This window comes from Poeciliopsis prolifica, unplaced genomic scaffold, assembly GCF_027474105.1.
Source record: "Poeciliopsis prolifica strain line A6 unplaced genomic scaffold, Auburn_PproV2 SCAFFOLD001, whole genome shotgun sequence".
Classification (NCBI taxonomy): Eukaryota; Metazoa; Chordata; class Actinopteri; order Cyprinodontiformes; family Poeciliidae; genus Poeciliopsis; species Poeciliopsis prolifica.
In genome coordinates, this window is record NW_026562376.1 from 2,671,959 (window position 1) to 2,688,920 (window position 16,962).

The 16,962-nt window shown below is 38.8% G+C and overlaps 1 protein-coding gene across 1 annotated transcript in view; it reads left to right on the plus strand.

Annotated features, from left to right (window-relative positions):
- Nucleotides 1–4,812: 4,812 nt before the first annotated feature.
- The window catches only part of cpne2 (copine II), a 34,887-nt gene continuing 22,737 nt past the window's right edge, over nucleotides 4,813–16,962 (plus strand). Inside the window, exons 1-6 of the mRNA XM_055037732.1 lie at nucleotides 4,813–5,080; nucleotides 6,254–6,454; nucleotides 13,389–13,568; nucleotides 13,777–13,851; nucleotides 15,741–15,812; nucleotides 16,563–16,646. Of these exons, the coding sequence (XP_054893707.1) occupies nucleotides 6,278–6,454; nucleotides 13,389–13,568; nucleotides 13,777–13,851; nucleotides 15,741–15,812; nucleotides 16,563–16,646 (588 nt within the window). The 5' untranslated portion in view covers nucleotides 4,813–5,080; nucleotides 6,254–6,277. The remainder of the gene's footprint in view (nucleotides 5,081–6,253; nucleotides 6,455–13,388; nucleotides 13,569–13,776; nucleotides 13,852–15,740; nucleotides 15,813–16,562; nucleotides 16,647–16,962) is intronic.

The window sequence follows — 16,962 nt, forward strand, 5'->3', positions numbered from 1 at the left end:
CATTCTCCTCTTTGTTTAACTTAAAAATTGTGTGCTGGTTTAATTTCATTTTATACCGTTCCTTTCATCTTTAAAGACTAAAGATAATATCTTAGTGCAGCTCAACAATTTTTAAAATGTCTTCCTTGTGCTTCTTCTTTACTTTTATTTGTTGTTTACATGAGAACTGATACGCAAGCTGTAGAAAATGTCTCTTTCCTTGCCAGCATCTTCATTTTAACTTCATGGATATAAAGATTTTCTTATGTATTGTTTTTGTAAACATGACAGAAAAGAACTGCTGTAGCTCAAGAAAAACTTCAAGGGCAAATAGCTCCCTCATGTGGTAACTAAAGGTACTACAGAGTTCTCTTTGTATTGCATTCCTTCACAATGTTGCGATTGATCGCAATAATAATGTATTTTGTTTTCAGTTTATGTGCCAGTTTGAATACTGAAAGTCTTCCTGCTAAAATAAAAGGTTTCAATAAGGCCTTCATTTGTATGTTTATGAGAAATCTGAAGTTTAACATTCTTTTGATTAGGATCCAAAAGCACCAATAATGCTGTAAGCATTTTTTTAAACGTGCAGCTGTTCCGTCTTCTGCTATTACTTGTCCACCTAAATATATTACACAGGCAAACATGAATATTCTGTAAAACAGTCTCCTTTCCAATCAGTTTTCTGCACCAAAGACTTGCATATATGAGGTTTTCTTTCTTGTCTCAATTTGTCAAAGCCTTGAAAATAGTTTTTTCTCAAAATAAAGATTTCATATTGTGTTTTAAAAAATTTATTTTCAGTGTCAAAATTCATGATTTCAAATAATTGCTGTTCAGGTTCAGAGGCCTAAAATAAAAGCCTGAAATTGTCCTTTCATTGGGAATTGAATCAAAAGCTATAAATGAGATATTCGTATTAAAGTGCCCCTGCTTCTGCTGAGTTTTGCAGTAAAAACCACCTAACCTGAGCCCAAATCAAGATCAGATTGCATCGAGACCAAGAGCTTTAGGGGCTGAAATCACATCGAGACCTAAAATTAGATGATGCAGAACTGTGAACCTCCAAGGGAGCAAACCGCTGACAAGAAGCAGAAACTACTAGTGCTGTAAAACATGGAGTAACTTTATACTGTTCACAGCAGCGACATGCAGTGAGGCACTGACTTAATCAGACATACAAATGTGGTTCACCTGCATGTTATTGTTTACATAAGGAAGCTTCGCGCATGCGGACAATTCTTCTGCATGCATCCATAGCCTCGCTGCCGTGATATAATTCGTGCGGTTTGAAGATGGATTCCTTTTGGATGACTAGCTGAGTGGTAGGAATCACAGTGTTGGTGGAATAACTTTCCCTTTTCAAGGCAGCTGCCTCGTCACATTCTTGTGCTGGCATTGAAACATTTTGGGTTTCAATATCCTCAACGAAACATCTTACATCAGAGACACTGGATTAAAGCGGGGAGAAATGTCCATTAACGGGTAGGCCCAACGACAATATCCAAACACACAATTTAACTCAAGTTCCTAATAATTAAACAACATAAAATGTTCAAGGAGAGTGTTTAACTGGAATTCAGAATTTGCCCCACTCTTCAAAAAAGACAACTCAAGCACAGTGTGCATGTCTTGCCAAATTTAAGGAGTCTTGAGTTGGAATATATCAAAGTTCAGCAGTACTTAATGAAATAGCTTGATCAGATATTCAATATAAATAAGAAACTACATGCTAAACTTAAAAAGCAGAAAGCTCTGGTGAGGAAAGTACTCAGAGAGAAGACAAAGCAAGAATTCAATGGTTTCTGTTCATAGAAATGAAACTGACTGGTAAACTGCAGCAGGCGACTGAAGAAAAAGTGGTCTCTAAAACCCAATGAAATAGGGATCAACAAGATGAGAAAAAGCCATCGAAGAAATTTAAACGTAAGATCAAGAGAAAGGCAGCAATGAGAGCTGCCTCTGAATTGGAAAACCTCAACGATAAAGTTTCTGGAAAAAACAGTGAACAAGAAGAAGTTTCTGTACCAGAAATAGTTGGGTATCAGACAGTTACCATCAAAAATGACATTCATATGGTTAAAACAGTGATCGCTAAAATACAGCAGGTCACTGAAGAAGAAACTGCCTCTGAAACCCAACTAAACAGTTGGGGATCAGACATCATAGATGACATTCATATGGTTGAAACAATGATCTCTAGCCCCCAGCAAATCTCTGAAGAGGTAATGATCTCCAAAACGCAACAAAATGGGGCTCACGAAGTGAAGAAAAGATCATCAAAGAAACGTAAACGTAAGATCAAGAGAAAGGCAGCAATAAAAGCTGAACTGAAAATCGTTATAAACCCAATAGAGACTGATAAAAACGTGATCCAAAACACTAAGGGACCAAAATTTGATTTCGAAATAATACCAGCAATCCAACAGACAGCTTTTGAAGAAACAGAGACAAAACCTTGCAAGGGCGCAAAGAATGATATCTCTGAATGATATCTCTGAACAAGAAGAGAGCCCCATGAAAAAGATTTCACTGTGGAGGCGTTTCAAAAAGGCTTTGACTCCATTTGTCTGCGCCAGTTCAAAGACAGATGCAAAGACCATCCAGCGTAGACATCAATTTATGTCTCCAGTATATTAGAGACATAAAGCGGGTGAGGCCAAGAGTAAGTTGGCCCCACCCACAATTACTGCCAATTTTTCCAGTTGGCAGTAATTGGAAAAAGAGCTACTGTTGTTGTTAATTGGACATTTGAATATTAAAAAGCCAGGACTGCACGGTGGGAAATGTCTCCCCGTGTAGGTGTGGGTTCACTCTGGGTGCTCAGGTTTCCCCCACGTTCAACAACATCAGTGCTCATGTTCATCCATTCTGAGATTTTTATTTCTAATTCTAAACAGAAAATAATACAACCACAGTTATTAATTAAGGGGAGATGTGGAAAAGAAAATGTAAACAACGTGGAACTAAACGAGCCTTTTAGAACTCTAAACCTGTACGAATTGGCAAAAATTTTGAAAACTGTCTTTCTGGGCAAGATATAAATATCTAAATTTATATATATAGAGCGATTGATATCTATCTATATATAAATCTATCTTTCTATCTCTATTTCCATCTGTATTGCTATAAATATATTTACATTTCTATACAGATATCTATATATCTATACATATCACTATCAATCTATGTACTGGCATAGTTAGCTACCCGCACTGGTATAGATAGCTACCCACACTGGTATAGTTAGCTACCCGCACTGGTATAGATAGCTACCCACACTGGTATAGTTAGCTACGCGCACTGGTATAGATAGCTACCCACACTGGTATAGTTAGCTACGCGCACTGGTATAGATAGCTACCCGCACTGGTATAGATAGCTACCCACACTGGTATAGTTAGCTACGCGCACTGGTATAGATAGCTACCCGCACTAGCATAGTTAGTGCGGGTAGCTAACTAGCATAGTTAGCTCCTTCATTGACTCAGCTGCTTCGGACGCAGCTGTGGGTTTTCTTCCGTTGGCTTTCTGTCCTCGCAATGAAATGAGCACACAAAGCAGTTTGGGTTCCCTTTTCAAATTTAGAATTTGTAGCTAAATGATTTTTTTGCCTAACTTTTTTAAATGAAAACTACCACTTTTGTTTTGGGAGCCCGTTCAAAACTCACTCGCTGCAGCCACAAACTAAACGCGGTCTGATTATTAGAGAACTAACACGAACGTTAACAACAGTTACCCGAGCTCCACAGGGGCATCTGAGGACACTTTCCAGGGGCACGTTTCTCTCCATAACCGGTTAATGCGTAATTCGGTTCGTTGTTGACCAACGTCTAGAGCAGTGACGTCACGTCCCAAAGCCCTATAGAAATGATTCACCCCTTATATGTTTTACTCTTTACTTTTACAAATCAAGCATGATCAACAAAATGTAGCTTTGACTAAAAGAAAGAAACAACGTGAAAATGGATGGGATCTTGAATCAGGCGGTACAATCACTGGAGACTCCTTGTACCACATGATGCAGGCTCCGCCCCAAAGCGGAAGTGGAGCAAAACCCCAACGAACAATAATTGAATAAACGTGTCAGACGCATTTTTGCACGTACAAAACGGGTGAGTAATAACTTAAAGAATAAAATTCACACCAAAAATCTGCCTTCAAGAAAATGCTTAAAAATAAACATTAGCAGAAAAAGGTGAGTAAATGTAAATACCGCAGTTACTGCTGCACATGTTTTCAGCTACTATTGGAATTTGAATTAAAAAATAAAGCATTACTACCCTCAGTTATTGGTCTTTGATTTGACTATCAATAAGTGTTGTTATAACAAAAGAATAGATATTTGCTACCAGTTCCCTTCCTCCAAATCTCTGTAACCGTTGCACGTTAGCAATGAGGTTCTGTTCTTCCAGAAAAGTGGAGTGCACTTCTGGACAAAGGTCAGTTGATTGGACCTCTGTTGATTTAGGTTTGTCACTTTAAAGGGGATGATATATATATTTGTATTTAATTGCCAATCTTTTGTAGAAATCAATTTTCCCCTTGATATAAAAGTGTTTTTTGTTGTTGTAATTTTTCTGGTAAGAAAAGCTAAATTTTGTTGATCACTATTGATTTATAAAAATAATATAAAGGGTCCAAAAGGGTGAATACGTTTTATAGGAACTACATATATGTGCTACAGCACATACAAAAAGCAATACGAAACTTGCTTTGAGGTGCGAATGACATAATATTTTACTGACTCCAGCGTGCTTCCTGGCTCTGACCTTTTATTTTGAAAGAGAAACAAGTGTATATCCGGTCTGACCTTATTGCCGCCAACTTGAAAGTTCTCCGTCCGTCGCTGCCAGAAACAGTCAGCGGCGCTCCGAGGATGATTTCCGCGAACACACTGTTGCGCCTCCACGGATAATCCACCGCAGGTCAAAATGTCAACTCCAGTTTTCACCCTTATCTAGACAAAAAGAAGAAGAGGAAGAAGAAGAAGAAGAAGTGACTTCGAGTTTGATGTTTGTTTTTCTTCCTCATTGGGAGAAATAGTCAGAAAAAGCGGTGGAGTGGAAAACGCCTGAGAAGTTGCTCATCATTCTGTGAGGTGAGTCTGTTTTTGCGTCTCTTCGTTGATCTGAGAGCAGGTTGGTTTTAACGCACATGATGTGTGCGCAGAATGACCTGCAGCTTCAGACTGCGGGTTAGAGGTGACAGGCGGAAGGATGTGGGGGCAGCTGTGAGATTCTGGTGGAAATCTTGCATGTAGAAACAAAAAAACAAAAAAAAAAAAACGCTTTTCTGGGAAACCTTTATAACCTCATGTGAGTTTAGATCAGCAGTCATCTGTGTATGATTATTGTTTATATCTGTCTGTGTCTCCAATGCAGCAGGCAGGACATGTAATTAGACCTGATGAGTGTGTGCAGAGGTCACTGTGCTGGATGCGGGTAACAACCTGCCCTCTCTCTGGTTTCCCCTTCTGTGTGACTGGGATGAGAGTGTCTTCCCACTGGAGGGATGCAATACAACTTCATGTTTTCAGGAGACTCTAAACTTGGCGAGAATCTCTACATTTTCAGATTTCCCAGCTTCTTTTGACAGCAATGTGATGCGCGGAGTCAGATTTGGTTCATATTCCTGAGTCAAAGCACTAGAAGGAAGCAGCAGGTGTGGATAGATGCAAACCACTAAAGCCCTGAACAAAGAGTGAGTGAGTAGAGCGAGTGAAGACCCTGTTATTTTCATCTTCATCATCACAACCTCCAGTGTGACATCACAGGAGTGAGGCAGAGGACCGCCGGTTGTGACACATTAGTATCTTAGCAACAGACCGCATCTTTTCAGCGTGCCGCCGTGAGAACAAAACCGCCGTCATGGACACAGAGGGAGCTGTTTGTTCAGAAAGCTGCGGCAGAATTCAGTCACTTCTATTTCTGATGAGAGGAACTTTTTTAGATGCTAGAAAAGCGTTTCTCCGTTTTTACATTAAACTTCTTTGTTTTGGTGGTTGGCACTGAATGGTTGTGTGTGTCTATGTGGTTGTACCTCTTTAGGACCTTTTCATGACCTTTAGGCCTCATGGGGTCAAAAGCCTGGCCTACCACGGTGGTCCAGCATCTTTTAGTTGAAGGTCTGAATCGACGTCAGCGATACTCAGAAATATTTTTACACAGAAGAACTGATACCAATACAGTCATCATATGTGTGCATAAGTTTTATTTTTCATTATGTTGGTATGTTTCAATCGAAAACAAATGAACATTCTAATGTCGTCCAGGTTGCCCTCCTGTGACCTCAGATCATGGCCTACACACTGGGCGTGGCACCAGACGGTCGGACCCGCTCCGTCGGACCGCAGCACTGCGTCACTCGAGTCGAGCTCTCTGTCACTGCGTCCAACCTGCTGGATCGGGATGTGGCCTCCAAATCGGACCCGTTTTGCGTTCTCTTCCATGAAGTGGATGGAAACTGGGTGGAGGTACGTCACCAGGGAGGAGCTGACGGTTCCTTTGCAAGGAACTTGTACAAAATGCATCGACACTTTTCAGATCAGATCAAAAAAGTTGAAAAGATCTGAATCAATATTGCTAAACCATTTGACTGAAAATAAACAGTCGGGTTGTGTTTGCTGACCTATAGGGTGAGATCCAAACACACGAGGTTTTGACCATCTGGCATCAGTCATGGCATGCTGAGTCCAGGGAAATGATGCCAGATTCCTGAGCTTTATTACGATAGAAAACAAGGGTGGAATATGTGCTTAAAGGTGTAATTAGATCAGTGAAGTCAATATGTTTTTACTCAACTCTTTCCCCTTTGACCCTGCAAATGACCTTAATTATGAAAAAATTGTAAACTGGCTAAAGACGTCTGAATTACTGACTACTCAGATTCCTGCATAATTTTACATATAATGTTCTTTATTAAGATTAACTGAACCCCAAACTTGTTTTTAAGATCAACCATATGAATGTCTGTCTATGTTGCTGTTCAAATTGTGAAAATTTCTTTTACATTTGTGTAATTCTGTAATATTTTGCCTAAAACCGTCTCAGTGCTGTTGCAGCTGTTGCAGTCTCAGTGGCTATTGCAGTTAAATTTACCCATTGCTTACAATCTTACAGCTTGGTCACGTGTCACCAGCCCTGTTTGAGATTTAAAACCATGTCAGTCCGACACACGCCCCCTGCTGGTCAGGAGTTGGAAAAATGAGCTGATTGGTGCGTCGCATGTTGTCACCAGATAAATCTGCAGTAGCATAGAAGAAAAGTTGTGAGACTTGTCGCCAGCTTTTTAAAATTCTTTATTCAAGAGAAGTTTGAGTGTCACTAAATATCATCCCAAAGTTGCTAATTTGGTGCAGTGACCCCCTCGGCTTAGCCCTGCACTTGGCCACGCCCCTTTGCATAAATTGGCTCCGCCCACTTGTGGGATTTTTCATGTTCAAATTTTCAAGTGTAGAAACGGGTTAAATTGAAGGTTTTTGGTGTTTGATGGATTAAACACCACCAGACAGATGCAATAAATGTGACTTATGTTTTAAAAACTTTATTTATATTAAACGGCAATGAAGCCACCATTAAATCAGACAGCGTTTTATGATGTGCTCCATTTGCACCTCTGAGTTTCTGCAGTTTAGTTAGAAAAGTGAACTAAACCAATCAGCTTGTCCTGGTAAAAGCCAGCAAGAAACAGTGAAACCACAGAGTTTCAATATTAGTAAAAAGTGACTCGTCTCTCTGCCATAGGAGTGAATGTAGGTCAGCGCACCACATAGAGCTGCAGTCACTCATGCAGCTTACAGCTGATTGCAGAGACTTCAGTAACATGGTCAAGCCCTTCTCTATCACCTGCTGCTGTTTATAAATCCAGCCTGAATGTATAAGTTCTCCTCTCAGAGGTCAGAAATACCAGCTGGGATTTGAGAAAAGTTTCACAAATGCAGCTTAAAACAAAACCAAATGCTGAAGGGAGACATCTGTTTGCAGAGACGCTGTGAGCCATTCTCCTCCTCAGGCTCTGCATAGATGGTGTTATTTCTATTAATAACCTGTTTGCTGATGGTTTTTCTTTTCTTTCCTCACTTTTTCTGTAGTCAATACATCCTGAGCTGAAGAAGCATCAATTGATGCATTAAATTCTCTTTTTTATCTGAAGGTTTACAGACACTAAAGCATACAATTAGTCAACAAGAACTCAATATATGGCAAAGTTATGATTATTGCAGTAATGGTTCCACAGTGTGTGAGGACAGCCAGGTAAAAAACTACAATTACATCAATAAAATTATAAATACTGGGATGAAAACAATGCATTTTAACATTTACTTATTATTTATTATTTGGGGTTTATGTTCTTTATTAACATGTAGTAAAAAGAAAACATCAATAGAGCAGGCTGCAGGCTATTGTTTCATTTAACTAATTAAGAAATGGACTGGAATAGGTGCTTAATTTGATTTTCTTTAGTGAATTTGAACCAGATGAAGCTAAAACTGTCACTTGAAGAGTCTGTGTAGAACATATTTACAGATAAAAATGTTTTTTCAACTAAAATGCAAAATGTAAATATTTTGGTGCAGTCTTGGCTTAATTACTGCTCTGATTGTTTTGGATTTAACCAGCAAATGTTTTAAAGCCTGTAAACTTCAGCTAGTGATAAATTGATTAAGGAAGTAGCTGATGATTTCTTCAATAATCGATTAATCAGCTGTACTTGATGCTGCGATGCTGTGCGCCAGTCAGCAGATCAACATTGAGATTTTAGCCGTCCAAGCTAGAAATGTCTTCTGTTTTTCTTTTTATATGGTCAAAAACGCAAATGTGAATGCCCCATTGCACCAGTTTAGATATGATGTGTGCGTGTGCGTGTGCGTGTGTGTGTGTGTGTGTGTGTGTGTGTGTGTGTGGGTGTGTGTGTGTGTGTGTGGTGTGTGTGTGTGTGTGTGCGTGTGAATGTGTGTGTGTGTGTGTGGGCTGCAGCTTCAAGGCACCTCTGCAGCAAACAGCTGGTCAACAGGGCAATCTGATTTTTGGGAATGCATGCGTGTGTGTGGGCGTGTGCCTTGGGTTGCAGCGCGCTGTCGGTCAGCGGGGCATGTGGCTCCAATGCGAAATTGCCAACGGTTACCAAGGTAACGACGAGGGAAACAAAAAGCTTAGTGCTCCTGTAGTGAGGGCGCGATGGAGGAGGCGAAGCGGGGCCTGCGCCTTTTCTCGGGTTTTATCCGCAGCTCGCTGTTTCTCTCACACTCGCAGCTTTCTCACCTTCTCCGGCTGCCTCCTGTTCGCTTTGTTTTCTTCCCATCACCTTCCCAAATCCCGTCACCTCTCCGTGTCTCATTCTGTCTTCGTTTTGCGTCTATATCCGTCTGCGTTAGGAGATAGAGGCACGAGAAGCAGCTGGGTAAACTGAGGACGAAAAAGTGTGACAAGAGAGGGAGGGAAAACCGGGCGACAAGGCGGGTTAGGAGGAAAGAGACAGCGGGGGTGAAAGACGGAGAAGTGACAATATAAATTAAGATGAAGATGACAGTAAGTGAACGAACTGAGCTTGATGATAACTTGGAGGAAATATTCATCTAAGTTATGCAAATGACAAAGCACCCAGTTAGCAGTCTGCTCGAGCAATTTCCTAAAGCCTGTGATCTTTTTTCTGCTCTCTAAACTCCAAATCCTAATGCTAATCTCCACACGTGTTATGAGCACAGATCTAAGCTTGTAACACTGCAAGTGAGAACTCGCATGCAGTGGGATGTTCTGTCACTGAGGTTTAAATCACACATTCACTATCCTGCAAAGTGCAGCCTTATGTAGCCTGGAGTCTTTATTTGGTGGTTCTGTTAACTTTAACTTCTTTGAACCTTTCTGCACCAAGATGCAGATTGAAGCAAGTTTATTTTTTCTTCTTCTTCCACCATCGTGTTGGAAATAAATCAGTCTCAGTCAGAATGATGTTACTCCACATTTCGTCTATTTAAATGACAGCTGGTGACTGAAACCAAATTGGGTTTGTCCACCAGAGAGCACAAGATGGCCCACTCAGCGTAAGTAGGTCACAGTTCAGGGATCTACAGCAAAATCTTCTGACTGAGATGAAACGAAAACAAAAAGAGATTTTGGTGACACTATTTGACAAACACTGACATAACACCTGTCATAAAAATGAATGTTTATGACATGATGTCATGAGGTGTCATTTGGTAAATAACGACACTTTTACTGCAACATTGATACGTTTAATAGATTTGTAATACAAGTTTTAATGTAACTTTGCAATAAAAGTATAATTATTTACCAAATAATTTGCATATTCATGACAACATTCATAAAAACTCCTTCATGTTCAGGTGCTACGAACAGCCATTCAAATAAAGTGTTACAGAGATTTTTATGGTAAAGTGTTGAAGCTCCTAACTCTACATGTGTATGGCTGCAGGCTCATGAAGTGATACAAACCCCTTCATTTTTATGAAACTTTTTCATTCACTATTTGTTTTACTTTTGCTCCATATTCATAATGTATTTGAGTAAATATTAGCGACCTTCAGCTCCTCTGCATCACCGGTTCTGGTGTCTCTTATCTGTCATTTTTTCCTGCTCTTTATTTCCCTTTTTTTGAATTACATTTGTTTTACAAACACAAAGTAATCGATGTTACAGTATTAACTGGAAATAACCAACATTTACTGCATTACTCTCTTTCTGTACCATAACCACGATGCTCCCACGATTTCCCCCCCGAGTTTTTAATTCTTACTGAAACTGAAAGATCAGAGGGGAAGTAGATTTAATTGACCAGATATTTTTTCAGCAAGCAGAAGGACACAGTAAATACAAAAGCTTATGAGAGCCGCCTTTCCAATCATAATATTCCACGGAAACACGTGTAGAGTTGTTAAACTCTACCTGGAATCCATTTTTATGAGAATAGAATAAAATACTGGCACTCCTTTATTATTATTTGACTGAGGAACCACACAATTGTAATATTTTACAAAGAGGCACCGGAGAGTTGAGTCTATAATATCAAAATGATTAGAAAAGGAAACCTATCTAAAATAAATGTTTGTTTCAATACATATAATAGTAATAAATAAAAAAACAAACTAAAAAATATTCAGCTGTGCAGTAAAAATACAGATATAAACAGCTTAAATGCATTACCTAATGAAGTAAAATGTAAACAAAATATGTAGATTTTAATAAAATGCTGTCATTTGAGGGAATTCACAAAGAAGCACACTCTTCTCCATTTAAATATATTTCCTGAAAATATGAATTTGCGCCACAGATTCTCTTTAATTTGATGTTTTGAGTGAAGAGCACACATCCAGTCAAGTGGTTGGAATTTGAATAATTAGCATGAATTAATTAGCATCATTTTAGCGAGATGTGCCACAGTTAAAGTATCAAAAGTCATTTTTAACGAGGACAGTGACTGTTAAGGAGTGTGAGTTAAACTTTCCAGCCTGCTATGCTTGTTTTAGATTATTAAATATAATATTATTTGATGCCATAAACTTCATGTGAGTTGACTACATTTTAACTCATTTTCTCAGTTACGTCTTTAGGTGTCCAAAGTGCGGTCTGGGGGCCATTTGCGGCCCCTGGGCTGATTCTGTTTGGCCCACAGATGGAGACTTTTTTTCATTTAATTAGAGGAAAAATATTTCAAATGAAAATTTTTTTATAATTGAAAATATTCAGTTCAACACAATTTCATATGTTCATATGTAGCCTTTTATTGGAGATTTAAGCTCCCAGAATAAAGTAATCACACTCTTTCCTCCTCTGTTTGTCTCCTTGCAGCTCGTAATGGAGTCACAAAAATGTATTTTGTTGTTGTTTTTGCTCCAGAGCAGAATTCCTGCGTCTGCATGTGTTTATGTGTTTTCCAGTCATTTGTTGTCTCATATCATAGTAAACCTGGGCAGATGAGCTTAAAATCAGATCTGGTACAAAATGAAATCTGAGAGCAAAGATCACTTTTCTAGGTGATTGTTGATGTTTTCCACGTTGTCATTCTGAAATGAACACTTTTTTATTGATTTTCTCACACTGATAAGAAGCTGGTCATCAAAGTATTTGATTTGACTGTTTTTCTTGTTTTATATGCAAATATTTGTTTGCTTAACAAATAAAAACTTTCAATCTGTTGCATTTTTGTACACTCAAGGTGAGACTTGAATAACTTTAGGATCTGATTAAAACTTGATACAAAACAAAACCCTGAGAGAAAACAGATTATTTTTAACTCAGTCTTCTGAGCATCAGTTGTAACTAAAGAGACATTAATGAAGTAAGACATGTGACAATGTAAAGCGTTTTGCTGAAGCACAACACAGATGTAATTCATTCACGAGATGCTGCTGCTTCACAGTTGTCATCTCTGCTACATCAGTGCATCAAACTGCTGCTTCTGCTTGCCGTAGTTCAGAAGTGGCGACAGGCTAAACATGCACTGATCTCATCTAACGGTGGATAAACAGGCTGTGAGTCAGAAGCTGGTTAGTGGAGTCACAGTAAGAACACGACTCCTGCTGTCCTTTTAGAGACTCCCACACGCGCTGGGACGTCTGCGTCCGTCTGGGCAGGTTTTGTTTGCTATAATTAGGCAAAAAGTGACTCCACCAGGCTAACTGGGCTCTTTTAATTAACAGTTAACATCAGAAGATAAGGTGCAAATGGCAGTTTGTTTTCTACTAGATAAATAAAGGTAGACTCTAAAGCTAGTTCTTTAATTTAATCCTGTGAATCTGCACAATTGGCTGAAACAGTTAATCGGATTAATCATGAGGAATACATTTTTAAAATAATTAATATAGAAATTAAGTTATAGTTACTCTATGTATAGAGTAACTACATATATTTTATTATATAGAGACTCTAAATAGGTCACTTGTTAAAAGAAGAACACATCAGTAACTAAGCCAAAATAAATACATATAGCTTTAAAGATAAAACGATCTTTACAGCTAAATGTAAAAATGTTCTGCAGAACTCCTCAAGTGACAGTTTTAACTTCACCTGGTTGAAAATAAGACCTCATATTAAGCACCTTTTGGTATTTGGTTATTGATCAGTTAATCCAAAAATAATTAACAAATCACTGGAAAAAAATATTAACTTATTGCCAAAAAACAGCTGGGTGTTTTTCTTTAAGCACTTGGACTTTTTTTGAAAGCAGTTGAGACCCAAATGGAAGCATAAAAATATGAATTTTTCATAACAGACCCCTTTTAATAGAAACAAGCAAAATCAAAGATCAGCCCCTGTTAAAAGGTGAATTATTTGCTCTCTACTGTTTGTTTACACTTAAACTCAGACGCATTTTCGTTCTTATCCTTAAAAAACAGAGTTTGAATGAAAGATGAAATAACTTGTTATATTCCTTTGCTTCTGCTCTTCCAGCTGGGACGGACTGAGACGGCCGTGAACAACCTGAACCCGGTGTTTGGGGTCAAGTTCCAGGTGGACTATCACTTCGAAGAGATCCAGAAGCTTCGCTTCGCCATGTTCGATGAAGACAAGTGTGCCACACAGCTTTACGAACACGACTTCCTGGGAGAGTTCGTCTGCACACTGGGAGTGGTACTGCATGTCCTTCTGCTACTTTCGCAACATAACAGATTATTTTATTGGAGGAATTGTTGAATTCAGCAGTTGGTGCAGGAAGATGCGTCCAGTGATTAGTTTCAGGATAAAGTAAGAAGGATAATGCAATAAAATACCCTGATATTAAAAACCGGGTTTGTTTTATTGAGAGCAAACGCAGATGATGCTTTTAATTTTCTTCTAGATTGTGTCCAATAAGAAACTTCACAGACCACTGATATTAGCCAATGGGAAGCAAGCTGGCAAAGGTTCTGTCACGGTAAGAATAATTACAGTCTAATCCAGTCAATCCAACTCCAGTCCGTTTCCCCAGAAAGTCCGGTTTGTTTAGGGAAGTATGAACGCGTAATTGAACCATAAAAGTGAACTCTGGCCCACCTAAAAACCTCAGCCTGGGTTCGGTTCAGGTGAACTCTGGTGAGGTTTTGAATGCATATGTGAATGCCAAGCAGACTGGAGACCACTCCAAAAGCAGGAAGTGGACTACAGTGCAGGGTATTCTGGGTAAACAACCAAAATAAACACTTGCGCTGGTGGGAGAAATTAGAAATCCTCCAATAGATAAAATTTCACGCTACTCCATTTCGTTAATATTTTGTGAAGAAGGAAGCTGTGTTCAGTGTCCTTCTGAGGTTTTTGTGTTGTTTGCCCTGCAGGCGAGGAGGGGAACAGGGTTTGGTTTGTTTGAGACGGTCGAGTGTGAAAGTGAATCAAAGCAGCTGAAAATGTGAAAAGTTGCATTTTTACTCCAGGTGTGAAAAGCAAATAAACCCTTTGCTGCATAAAGGTGAATAAAATAATGTGTTTCAATTAAAGCCTGTCAGACTGTGAGCCGCGCTGTTCACATTTAAACATGCCTGCATTACCTGACTGTGTCCTCCAACACTTTGACGAGAAAACTTTCTCTCTTCTATTGACATTTAGTTTCTTCTTGCTGAAACTAAAATGCAAGAAGAAACTAAATGGAGAAGTTTTAACTCACAGCTCAACTCTGAGACTGAAAAACAGAATCGGCTCTGAACAAATCAATAGGTCATCCACTAAGTTTTCTGCAGTCAGAAACGGATATGCAGATTCTAAGACTCTAGATCTGTCTATTGGACCTGATAAGAAATGTTCATATCCTGAGGGGGTGTAGCCTACATATTTTACGTCTACAATAAAGAAAAGTAAGAAAGTAGTTTATTTATTTATATATTTGTCGGGTTATCTGCTTCTCTGAGGAATAATAATAGTGAAATATCCACTGTGTCTGTTTTCTTGCATTTAAACAAGGACTAAAATTTTGGAACCTGATAAAAAATGAATCGTTTATGTATAAAACTCTCAGAAATAACTGCATTAGACAGAATATCTAATCACCTTTTACTGGAAACCTGATTATGCCTGCAGTGTAATTACACTTTGTACTTTTCTACACTTTTTCTACTTTAACATTTCAAAAACAAACTTTGTTGTATTTTGTTGGGATTTTTCATAAATTGCCACAAATTTTATGGTGAAAATAAAAGGTAAATTTTATTGAGCTGTCAGTGTCTGTAGCTCCTCCAGAGGCAGCTCTGACATCCAAAGCTTGGTATTGTTTTCTAACCTGACTCTGCTTTAAGCTTGTTCTCTAACAAAGGTCAGAAAAGGAGATTTGAAGAAAAAATGTACAAAATGGAATTCTGTTTACAAATAGCGCGACTTCTGAAGAAAATCTTTTACACTGAATTTCATTCAGGGGTATCAGAAGTGAAAGAGGGAATGAAAATAATTGTTCTCCACACTTTTCAGAACTTTAGTTGTAAACAGTTTGAGGACTATGTAACATTTTTGTTTACAATTATGCATGTCTTTATGTTGGTTCATTATATAAAAAGCAGCAAAATACATTGAAGTTTGAGACCCAACATGGAAAAACAACTTTAAATAGTTCATACTTTGTTTTTTCTTATAGTTTTTAACTCATATGGTAAAACCCAGTTGTTTGGTTTACTTTTTAACTAGAGAAAAATATTGGCACTTCTGTTAGTCCAACATGGTCAGGTTATTGTTGTTTATTTTTTGATAAAGCTGCTGTTTTACTGTAATGGTGGATGATTTTTGACTCTTCTGAGTTGTTTGTGTTTGAGTTATATCTGGTGTTATTCTGTGCCTTTGCTTCAGATAACAGCGCAGGAGCTGTCTGACAACAGAATCATCACTTTGACCCTGAGTGGGCGTAAACTGGATAAGAAGGTAGGCGGTGAGAGCCACACACGCACACACACACACACACACACACACACACACACACACACACACACACACACACACACACACACACACACACACACACACACACACACACACACACACACACACACATGCAGAAAGTCAGGATGCAAACAGAAACATGTGAATACACTTAACCCGTGCATACTAATTCAGAAACAGAGCCCACACAGAAATGTTTTAACCACCTTCTTCTTTAAAAATGCGAAATGCGGCTGGAACAAAAATAACAGTTTTTTAAAACTGTGTAAAGAATGCAGGACGCATTGTTTTTGCCACTTGTGTGAAAATGGAAAGGAGTCTAACAATGGCTCTGCTGAGCAGAACCATTTAAACATTCTGGTTAAACATGACTCATTCATTGTTTTTTTTTTCCTGTTTTCTTTTTTTTGCCACATTTGATTGCATTCACAGCTTCTCTCTTTGCTTCCATCTATCAGTAAAATGAAGCTGCTGGAATCTAGCAGAATTTAAACAGAGTGGAGCAGCTGCTGAGCTGTTTTCAGCTCATCCGGGCGCGTACCTGCTGTGCACCCTCCTGTTAAATCACCAGGATGCATTAAAAACAGTAATTGCTGCTGCTGAAATGCCTTTTTGGCGAAGGCACTGTTTAAATTATCATAACATTCCAGCTGAGGCTATTATGAGAAATTAAGGGTAAGGAAGAACGCAGTGAAATAAAGTTTATTACTTTTTAAATTGTGCTCTCTGCAGGATTTCTTTGGTAAATCAGATCCCTACCTGGAGTTTCACAAGCAGGGGGAAGATGGTAAATGGATGCTGGTGCACAGGACAGAGGTTAGTCACTACTGTGAATTAAATCACTTTATCTGCTCAACTATTGACAGTTGCAAACATAAAAAGAATTTGATGAAACTGTGTAAACTCTGCTCTTGACTTTGCCAAAATGTGCACAGAATTCTGAAAACGAGACGACCCAGCTCTAAGTGCTCTTAGCCGGATAAATCGTGCACAAGCATTTGCAAAGTGGGTTTGTTCTGTAAGAGCAAGAAACGGAGCAAAGTTTAGCAGCACATTTTGACTCCGAAATGAAGCATCATTAGACTTTCATATTAATTTAAAAAGGGACACATTGACAGTGGCTCATGTGTCA